The sequence below is a fragment of the Cariama cristata genome, unplaced genomic scaffold (assembly GCF_000690535.1).
Source record: "Cariama cristata isolate BGI_N322 unplaced genomic scaffold, ASM69053v1 scaffold8187, whole genome shotgun sequence".
Classification (NCBI taxonomy): Eukaryota; Metazoa; Chordata; class Aves; order Cariamiformes; family Cariamidae; genus Cariama; species Cariama cristata.
Window position 1 is genome coordinate 3,901 of NW_009624901.1, and position 10,749 is coordinate 14,649.

The following is a 10,749-nucleotide window of genomic DNA, read 5'->3' on the forward strand; positions in this document are numbered from 1 at the left end:
CAGCGAGCATCTCCCTTCTGTGGAAGAGTAGGGCGAGAGCTGAGCTCTCCTTCCAGCCCTACGCTCCCCGACACCAGGAAGGGGGTCTGGCTGCGATGCCTCCGGAGAGTCCTGCTTCTGCATGGCTCCTTCACACCTTCCCAGCATGGGCTGTGGGTCCCCCGAGGGCCACGTGCTGGCCCTGGGGCAGGTATCGATTTTTAGCAGAGGGTAAGTGCAAGTTTCACTATGTCCTAGGGGATGTTTGGAATTAGATACAAGTGGTGCAACTCACCCTGCTGAGATTTCAAAAGAAAACGTCAGGTCCTACAGGATATCGTATTGTTAAACACACACAGAGCATTTTAATAATTGGTTTCTCTAGACCGTTATTTGTTTTAAATGGTTTTCGCTTGGATTTTCCAATAATGCAAGTGTTCCCTGTTACCTTTAGACATAATATCCATCAGAGAAAGCTGTAGATGGGGAACAGCTGCCCTGAAGCAGTGAGCATTGTGTTTTTGATAGCTTTATACCAACCCCAGCAATTTATTCCAGAGTTCAAATCTGGCTGCCTTGGCATCCTTTATGGAACTAATGCAAATCAGCTGTTAATATTTCCAAAAGGAGCTCTAGCATTCAAGGGGAATGGATGGATATTTGGTCACATTGGCTTCACTGGACAACATGAAAGGAGATCAATGTGTGATCATGATTTGCAATCCTTATTTTTGACTGATGTGGGCAACGTCTTTAGAGTTGTTTCAGAGAAGGACATTTTCACAAACCCACACTGGACCTCCCCCAGACTTTTAGAAACAGGTGGCTTGTTTCAGCCAAGTTCATGCCATGCAGAAGCTCTTTTTTTTTGTGTGTTGACTGTAAAGACATTCCTTTAAACTTTCAGTAAGTTCTTTTGGAGCCCATCTCAGATGCTTTGATCATGTGTGTTAGCATGTCCTCCGCTGCCTGGTAATACATGGACTTCTGGGGAAATGTGATTTTCTAATCTGACAGTCTCCTGATTGCCCTGGGTTCTTCTAGTGATACCTTCCATAGAGTAAATGCAGTTTTGCCCTATCAGCTTAGGGGAGGTGGGTAAAGCAGCGGCTTCTAGATGGTTCTTCTCTGTTCTATAAACATTGTCCTTTTGCTTTAGATAGCCACTGTTTGTAACATTGTACTTGGGACTCACATTTCCGGGCGGACTTGAATCATAAAGCAGCTGACCTTCATCATCAGTGTCAGCATCTATATATTTGTGTATACCAGCATCATGGAAGTTGAAAGCTATGGCTGTCTGCGTCTCTGGTGACTTTGGGGGTGTTCTCGCACTCGCTGTTGTGTAGATCGAGGTTTCTGGGCTCATGAGAGATCTGTCAGAGAGTAAAGAAGCATCTGTGGCAGCAGCAGCAGCTCCCCGGCTCTTGAGAGGGTCTGGATATAATCTCAGTACATTTGATGCTGGTACTAATGTGCTGGTGTCCTCTCCCATGAAGTTGACTTTCAAAGACCTTAGTTTTAAAGGGTTACTGGCCTTTATGGAGCTTTTGGGACTTTCTATGTAAAAAGCAGAATGGTGGCTGCCTTCGGAGCTTGGGTTCATTTCCACAAATCTGGCACCGCTCCCCTCTGGCCTGCTCTGCTCCTGAATCACATTAATGCCACCTTTGCAGGGAAGGGTAGCGAGCGGGCTGTGAGAAAACCTCCCGGAGTCAGGGAACTCTGCCGCGCAACTTATGAAGCTGTCGATGCTGGACATGCTCCTCATGTCAATGACCCCATCAGCGCGAGTCGTCAGCAAGGGCACCATAGGGCCAGGAAGGGTTTCCATTTCTAGCTCTTCCTTTTGCTTTCCAGGTTGACTCGACTCTTTAGTATTAAGGTTGGGCTGGGACTGAGTCTTTGCCATTTTGTTATACATGTCCTCTAGCTGTTGGACATTCAGGTGCTGGGGACTTGAAGATGACCTGGCTTTTTCTGGAGAACCTTGTTCTTTAGTTTCAAAAGATTTACTAGAGCTAGTTTCAGAGAGCGTTCTCTTGGTCCATTTCCATTTGCTGGGCGACAAATGATTGTCCTGAACTTTATCCTTTTTGGCTATGCTTTCTCCATTCTTTTCAACCACAATGTCCATGAGTTCTATACTACGGGCAAACGCATCCTTCATGTTCATGGAAACAATACTGCCGTTCCTTTTTGCTCTTTCAAGAGCTTCCCTGCGCTTAATGGCTTTCTCCTGCCTCTTCTGCTCTTTGTAGAACTCAGAGAAGTTATTGACAATAATTGGGATGGGAAGAGCAATCACCAGCACTCCAGCAATGCAGCAGAGTCCTCCTACTATTTTACCTAAAAGTGTTTTGGGGTAGATGTCTCCGTAGCCTACTGTTGTCATGGTGATTGTTGCCCACCAGAAAGAAGCTGGGATGCTCTTGAATTTTGTATCATCCTCGTCCTTTTCTGCAAAAAACACTAAACTGGAAAAGATCATAATGCCCATGGCCAAAAACAAGATAAGTAATCCAAGCTCATTGTAACTCCTCCTCAGTGTAAACCCCAAGGACTGTAAACCCGTTGAGTGCCGGGCAAGCTTTAGAATCCGCAGTATCCTCATAATGCGAAATATTTGGACCACTCGTCGTACATTTTGGAACTGAAGTACACTTTTATTGGATTCTGTGAGGAAGATAGTGACATAGTACGGTAAGATAGCTAGCAAATCAATAGCGTTCAGCGGGCCTTTGAAAAACTTCCATTTCTTAGGCGAGGATAGGAACCGCAAGAGGTATTCCATTGTAAACCATGCAATGCACACTGCTTCCACGTGGGCAAGTTGGGGATTATCTGTGGTCTGCCCAAATTCATCCACGCCTTGTAGTTCAGGAAGTGTGTTAAGGGACAAGGCAATTGTAGATAGTACAATAAACATGATGGAAATGATCGCCAAAATCTGGAAAGGAAAGAGAAAACAGTGAGTTCATCTCAGAATATATTACGCTATCTATCATTGCCATTAGCGCATGGCTGTATTTCCGCTTACACATTTCGAGACTGATTTTGCCCCTAGTACACAGAAGTCAGATAACCAATGCATCCTGAGGTGATTTTATTTTGGAAGCTACTTTACTTATGTCAGATGCATAAAGGAGATAAAGCATCTACTTCAACTCCCGTGCCTTCATCTCTGCGTAGTCAAGGAATGCGCACCAAGCAGCTAGGATGCCAGGACGGCTGTGAAGCAGTTCACAGCAGGAGCTTTTGATTAACTACTAATTAGGTGCCCAACAAAGCCCATCTGGACAACAGGCTCTGAAATCTAAGCAAGAAGGAATGCAATTGTGAATGCCAGATTCGATCAGAGCGATGTCCTCCATTTAATGTGCGGTTACATCTGTAATTTTGGGTGCTTATGGCTAATTACAGAGACTTGTGTACAATTCTACTACATATAAGTGTACAAGTAATACACTCTTTTCTTTTAATGATTCACCTCTAATTTGAAACTTGATGGTTGTGGAATACCTGACAACTTTACCAAACTTTCTAAAACATTTTGAGCTCTGAGCTACTTGGCATGTGACCAGCTGGCCATCCTAGCTCCTTATCGCAACCAGGGGAAAGAGCAAATTCATCCAGGCAAACCAAACTACACAACACTGAGACAGTCAAGGCAGGGCAGGACCAACCACTGGAGAGCTCATCCATTATCAGAAGCCGGCTCTTTGACTAGAGAGTGCGATGAGAGGAGAAGGGTCTGCAGTGAGCATCCTCTCTAAAAACCCACATAAATCTCATCAGATCCTGGGCCACCAACTCTGTGCAGAGCTGGAAAGCGCGAAGTGCTAGATTAGTGTATTTTCAGCTTTCAGAGGGTGTAGGCAGGGTGTCCTTCCATACCTGTTTTAGACACTAATGCTATACTTTCCAGTTTTCCCTAATTACATCTTCTTTCAAAGTCATTTTAGCGAGGTTTTAGAGCTGACAGACAATTTGAGGAGTGTTTTTCTCTACTAGTGAATTCTTTCTCTAGTTTGTTAACTGGGTGGGATTATATCTAGTATCATAGGTTACTGCCAAAATAACAGCAATGATTTCAAAACACATGTATATATGACTAATGTTTTATGTATTCATTTCAGTTTAAGCTGGTCCCTTATGCTCGCTTTTCTCCTGCTTGATAGAAAAGCAGCATGAAATCAATTGCAACGTATGTGCATGATGACTAGATACACAATATTAAGCAATAAATTATAAAATGTATGACAGAGTTCTGCATCCTGAATTGCAAATCTGACACAGTCTTTCTTTGCCAATGTAACTAGATTTTAGGTTTTCTCACAGCGAACTTTCTCAGGCAGCCTCACACCACCAGAATATCCACAGTTACCACCTGGGGCACTGGAGAAAGACATGCTTGCAAGATTTCTCTTCAGCCAACCCCAGCACAGACATCCTAACAGTCAGGAAATATCAGACTTCTGAACATTTATCCCTAAATGGACAGTCACTACAGTGGAACAAGCCTTGCTGCTGTGGGAGAAACATGCAGTTCCAACACAGTTCAGAAACACTGTGGTCTTCTCAAGAAGAGCCTCACCTCTTCTCTGAAGCTGAAAGGCAGAAATGGACTACAGAGGCTGGAAGCTTCACTTGAATTAAATTCATACAGCAAGCTTAAGTTACAGCTTTAGGAGAAATGCCCGTATACCTTAAAAAATTCCAAATTCAAGGTAAGAGTTTCAATTTTGAAATTTTGATTTCAACAAGTGCTTTAAAATCCACTTGCTGTTAAGAAAATCCCTTCCAAATCAATGTAATAAAATCATTTACCTTTTAACTCACTAAAATGTACTATATAACTTTGATTTGTACATGACCCTGCAGACCTAGTAATTTAATCCGAAGAATGAGATTTGACTCAAAAAAAAAAATTATCTCCATTAAACACTCATTGTCTAAATTAGATTAAATGGAAGAAGTGAACGGTGTAAATAGCCTCCTTTGCAATGCTCTAGTACTGGGAATTTTAGAATAGCCTCACTTTCAGTTACTAAATTGTTGCCAGGAAAAATGCTAGGTAGATTCCTTTTCCTTTTTAAACAGGTTGCCTAAAAGAATGTTTGTTGTTAGCTGTGCTGTGCACCCTCACAGTGCTAGCGAAGCTTTCGCCTCCTCCTCGCTACCTTCCTCTTCCATAAATTTGCTGCTGAAATATGAACAACCCCACAACAACTCGTGCAATGGGGCATTTGCCTTGTTGAGCGACTTCTCAGGTCAGTGAGCCAAAGAACCTGCGAGAAAGGCTTGAGGGGTGCAAAAAATTAGGAAGAACCATGGAATGGAGAGAAGCAGAGAGGGATGCAAGGAAAAGTGCTCGAACTGATGGCTTCAGACTCAAGAGAATAAGACGTAAGTCACCTGTCTCACGGTGAAGTGAGGAGAAATTTAGATGTTAACTACTTCCGCATGGCTGGTTGTTTCAAAAGACCACCTCCTGAAGACCAGGTAATACCCCTGAGAAGCAGGGAGCCTGATTTGTTTTCCTAGAAGGCTCTTTAGTGTTTTTGCTGTCATTTCTTTGTTTACAGCCCAACATTTCTGAAGGTGTTTGGGATGTTTTCAACGGTAATTTCAAATTTTTTGCTTGGTTTTATCTCTGCCCACTATACACAGAAGGGTTTATTTGTAGACTTAGATCTACCTAGTGTGTTTTATCTCCTTCACTTTCAGTGTAAATATTAACACTCCATCTTTATTCAGTGGACGGCATCCAGCAGCAGTAATTGGTGTCAAATCTTCTGTTTCCTTTGATATACCTTCCTGCTTTGAAGATCAAGGCAATGCCAGATGAACATAAATTTGAAAACTATGAGATCTGAGGGTAAAATTTGGTTCTGCTTTAGCAGATTTAGCCACAGAGGTAAGCAATAAACAGAGAAAGACATTTATCATTTCTCCCGCAAGTTGCAGCAAGATGTCACCTGTGCTCCTAAGATACAGATTTTTCCCCTTATTGATCTACTGCAATCACACATCTTTGGGAATCTTGTTAGGCTAAGAAAAACTTCTAAATGTGAATTGACTGTCCTCAGGTATTCAAAACACTTTTCAGTTGGAAAGTATGAAAAACTGGGAGATGAAATATCTCCAGCGGGGTTTAGAGGATCCTTATCCTTCTCTAAAGCATACCTTGTCCTGGTAGCACCCATCAACCAACAAAAGCCACCCGAGGAGCAGTTGTCCACAGAAAACTGGACCCAGCTGCTGCTGCTGTCCGGCATTAGCACTGCGTTCAGTGACACAGGGCTCTATCCCAATGTATTTACAGTCTGGAATTTCAGATTACAGAAATCACCGTCCGTCTGTCTAATAAGGTTTCCTATCTTGGCCATACCAAACCTCTAGCTTGGCAGCTTTTGTGTTTTCCACTGTCAGTAATGAGAGACAGAAAGCTGAAGAAAAGACATTTATACCACCAAGAATGCCTCCAGAGATGCTCTGTGTGGCAGGCAGCCTTTTCATTTGATTCCTGGCCTTTCACCCTTCCTTTCCTCTTCCAGGTTCACTTCTCCTTAATAAGAAGAGCCAATGGGACAAATTTGGACTTGAGCAAAAGAATGATCCCTCTGCAGTGAATGAGGCTCCAGCGGCTTAGGCAAGCGGTCACTGGGAAAAAAGTGCCCGTTGTCCCTGCTCCAGAGCACTGACCCAAAACCTCGCTGTTGCATCGGCTGCTAACTGCTGCTTGAAGTGGAAGCAGGCATGGGGAGAGGGCCTGTTCCTTTTCATGATTCCTTAAAAAACAGGCATCATGGCTTTATGCTGGTGAAAACTTTTGGACTGGCTATCAAAGAGCTGAGGTTGAACAAGCACCGAAAGGTCTCTAGAGCACAGGCTTGGATTTGCAGAAGGAACAGAGACAGGAAAGTTAAGCATCATGGGCCCATTAGATTTTGTGAGTGCTGCTGAAATGTGAATATTCGTACTTATGGAGCTAGCTGTACCCCCCTCCCAGGTCTTGCTGCTGGCTTATCTGGAATATGTTGAATTGTTATGGGGGCTGGGGAAGGTACCTCCAACATCACTGCAGGCAGATCCAGAGCTTCCAACTTGGATGCCCCATGTCTGCAGCAGGTCCTATAAAACGCATAGCTAAAACAATGGAAAAGCTTGCAGCCTAAAATTTGGAGGCATAGGAAAAAGAGTTGGAGGCACAAAAGACTGAAATGACTGGCCTGAGGACAGGCCACATCGGTGGCAGAGGCAGGTGAAGGAATTGATGTACTTCTGGTGCTGTTCTCCGCTGTCCTTGCATGGGCTCCACTGGAGCTAATGACAGGAGCCCTGACAGGCCAGGTCTTACTGGGCAGGTATCCACAACAGAGCATTACAGATGCTCCTTAAGCCACTCATAAAGCTGACAGGGTTTAAGACTAGTTTTTCCCTGCACAACTTTCAGACCATTTCAGCCAACAGATCGCATGAGGGAAGCTGTGTAGTTCTCTTCCTCTTTGCATCTGTATTTACTCTTACATTTTACCTGTAGCAACACACAGGTGAAATTGTGAAATTCCCCATCGGGTACTTTTCTAGGTGACTTGCAGAGGGTATTGGATGGGCTCCTAATAACAGCACTGGCTTGTACTCCAAGTCTCAGGATGGATGGGCAGGATTCCAGAAAAAAAACTTCTCCTCCACTAAATTGACTGTTTCACAAAGATTTTTATTGAGTGAATCTCTGGATTGCTGCTATGGTTCCTTTGTGAAAGCTAAATAACCCAAGGACAGGCAGGGCAAGGTTTTGAATGAATTTTAAGCAGTTGCCTCAAAGCGATTAGCATGATTGTACATACATGCTAGTTATTACACATGCAAATGAGACAAGCAAGCTGATTATGTGAGTAAGTGTAGCCAGTTTGAGTGCAACTGCTGCTTCCTGAGGCAGGATGGATGTGCCACGCTTGCAAGCCATTAATGCCCACCTCTTCCAAAATCCCCCCCCAAACTAGGCAGGCAACCTCTACCACACACACCTTTCAGGAGATAGCCACCTCCACTGGGCCTGATCCTGCTTGCTGGGTGAGAGTGGCTTCATCCTTTGTGTTGGCAAGGTCTGTGCTCATCCCTGGGGGGAAGAGGGCTCTCCCAAAGAAGCCAGGCTGTTCAGAAATTTCCCGTCTCTCTCTTCAGCTTGCAGTAGCAGCAGTTTGTGGGCAGCAAAACTGTGCATGCCACCCCCCAGGCAGCACAGAGTGGGCTAAGTTTTAGGCAGCAGGGACTAACGCAACATTTAGGTTTGGTGATACTTATTGCTTGATTATCTGTTCTTTGCACTGCCAAAGACCCTAACTAAGGTCAAGGCATAAGACTGGAGACTTTCAAGGCCATTAAAAGTAATGAGAATTGGCTGTCCAAATCCCATAGATGGCTCTAAAATCTCAGTGTAAGCATCTGAGATCTATCTGCTCATGGCAACATGCCCTATACTTTTTCTGTCTTCATACTCAGTAATGAAGCTGATATAGCAAGGAGAAGGGGTGGTGTGTGGGAGAGAGTAGGAGGATGTTTGAATATAGATTCAATATTCTTGGAAATACGATGAGGAAATTGTTATGTAATCAAGCAGTTCAATAATGGTTTTGTCTAATGTGCTTTTTTAGCTCCATCAAGGCCTGCAGAATAAACTTGGCATCAGGACCAGGTTTCATTCATACGCTCCATTTACTAAGGGATTTTTTCCTGCAGCCCCCCTACTTCCCCAAGCAAACAATATACTTCGAGTCAGACTGTCCAGCTCCATCCTGCCGTGCCTATGCCAGCCTCTGTCTCCCCAGGCTCTGAGAAACAGAGAGCCCAGTGTATTTTGGGCAATATCCCACGTGCTGAACAGTGCAGAAACAGATGGAGAGTTCCTTAGTCTCCTCCCTGCTTCGCTCTGCAAGGGAATAACGTCTCCTGTTCATGGCTGCTATATATGTCTATGGTATTTATTGACAGGGACATGTTTCAGGAAACATCTCTTCACTAGAAAATGCCTATTTATTCATTAACTGAAAGAGTTCGCAGAACGTGGTCACTTCTGATGTTATGATTCTGACCGTTGGGCTTGCAGGATATTTTTTCTAGAAAATGCTGAGGCCATAACAAAAGGTAACACTTACTTCTTGGATCACGACAAGTTGAGGCCAAACTTGGAGCTAGGGTTGCGAGTGAAATACTGAGAACCTTTAATCTGCTTTTTCGTGTGTAAGGATGTTAAGATGCAATGTAAGATCTTGAATTTCCAAAACCCTTAAGTCCCACTGATTCTTGTGGAGCATAAACTCATGCTTAAGAGTTTTCCCTGGTCTGGCACTTTACATGCCGTGCCTGCATCCTGCCCCAAGGGGGTTCTTGAGACCCCTTTGCACCAGGAGATCTGTGCTCTGGAGGGGTGGGACCCCGGGCGCACCAGCTCACTCACATCCCTGTGGTGTCCCCAGGGGCTGTGTCCACAGCCTGTGAGAATGTAAACTCCTACCCTCTTCTATATAAAATCCACAAAACCAAAATCTAGATAAAACCATTTATATTTTGCTTTGGAAATATACGAGATCTTAATTTTGACATTACCTGGAAAAGCCCAGATTGAATAATAGTGAATTATTTGATTTCAGTTATAGCTGTAATAATTGTATCTGTTGAGAGAGTAAGTCTATTTGGTTTAGAAGGGGATACAATACTTCTGCTGACTAAATGTCAATGCTTTGTTTGCCTGCAGGCACCCAGAGAGCTGCAGCTACAACTGCTGCTGACTAAGCTAAAGCGGGCAGAAAAGTAGCCTTCAGGCACGGCTGCCTGTGAATTCCTTAATGCTGTTGAGAACGTGTTTAGTTGTCAGAGACCTATCAAGCCCCAATAAATGCTAACTGGTGTCAGTTTTCCCTCTGAGCAAAGCCCAGATGCAAATGGTGGGCTGGAGAAGAAAAAGATAAATGAAGGAAAATAATGAAAAGGCAAACTTCAAAGGCAAACACTGCCTTTAGACATCAGTCCAGTGATAGGGCTCAAGACAGGATGAGAAGGGAGCATCTGACCTACTTCTGCTGCTGCTAGCATGGGGAAAAAAATCACAAGAGAAAACAAATGCATGGCACATGGAAGCTCAAGTTTCCCATTTTTCTCCTGGCCTTGCCTTCTGCTCAGGACGACTGCAACCCCAGCAAGCTGCACTACTGCAAGATATCCAGTCCCGACAGCACCATGGTTCGCACGTCCCCCCTGCACGTCCACGCAGACAAACCTTTCCGCTGTCCTCCGGCCGTGGCAGCACGCTCTGCTCCGGCCTCGCACGGCCAAAGGTGATCCATATTCCCAAGGAAGGCTCCAGCCATGCCAGTGCCTGCTCTCCCCAGCTCCTCGCCAGCCTCACCCCCGGTTCTCCCTCATCAGCGCTCCTACCATCACCCTGCCCAGCCCTCCCGCCTGACCCACTCTGTCTTCATCTTGCTCGCACATTCCCACCCTTCATACCATGCAAAATGCTGCTCTTGGAACACAGAAATTGGAATAGCAGTGTGGTATTGCACAACTTGGTCTTTCCCCGGAAGACAACTAAAGAGACAGACCCTAATGGTGACCCCCGCCCCAACACACAGAACATCCCTCCTGCTCTTCGACCCTCGGCACCACAGCAAGTCATTAGCTCTTATCAGGGTCAGGCTCCACACCACCTACCCAGACAAAACCTGCCCTCCAGCTTGGTGCTCCCCTTTCAGGTACATCTCCCAT

The 10,749-nt window shown here is 44.7% G+C and overlaps 1 protein-coding gene across 1 annotated transcript in view; it reads right to left on the reverse strand.

Moving 5' to 3' along the window:
• Positions 1-907: 907 nt before the first annotated feature.
• The window catches only part of KCNB1 (potassium voltage-gated channel, Shab-related subfamily, member 1), a 124,783-nt gene continuing 114,941 nt past the window's right edge, over positions 908-10,749 (reverse strand). The window contains 1 exon segment of the mRNA XM_009703372.1: positions 908-2,929. Coding sequence (XP_009701674.1) covers positions 908-2,929 — 2,022 coding nt within the window.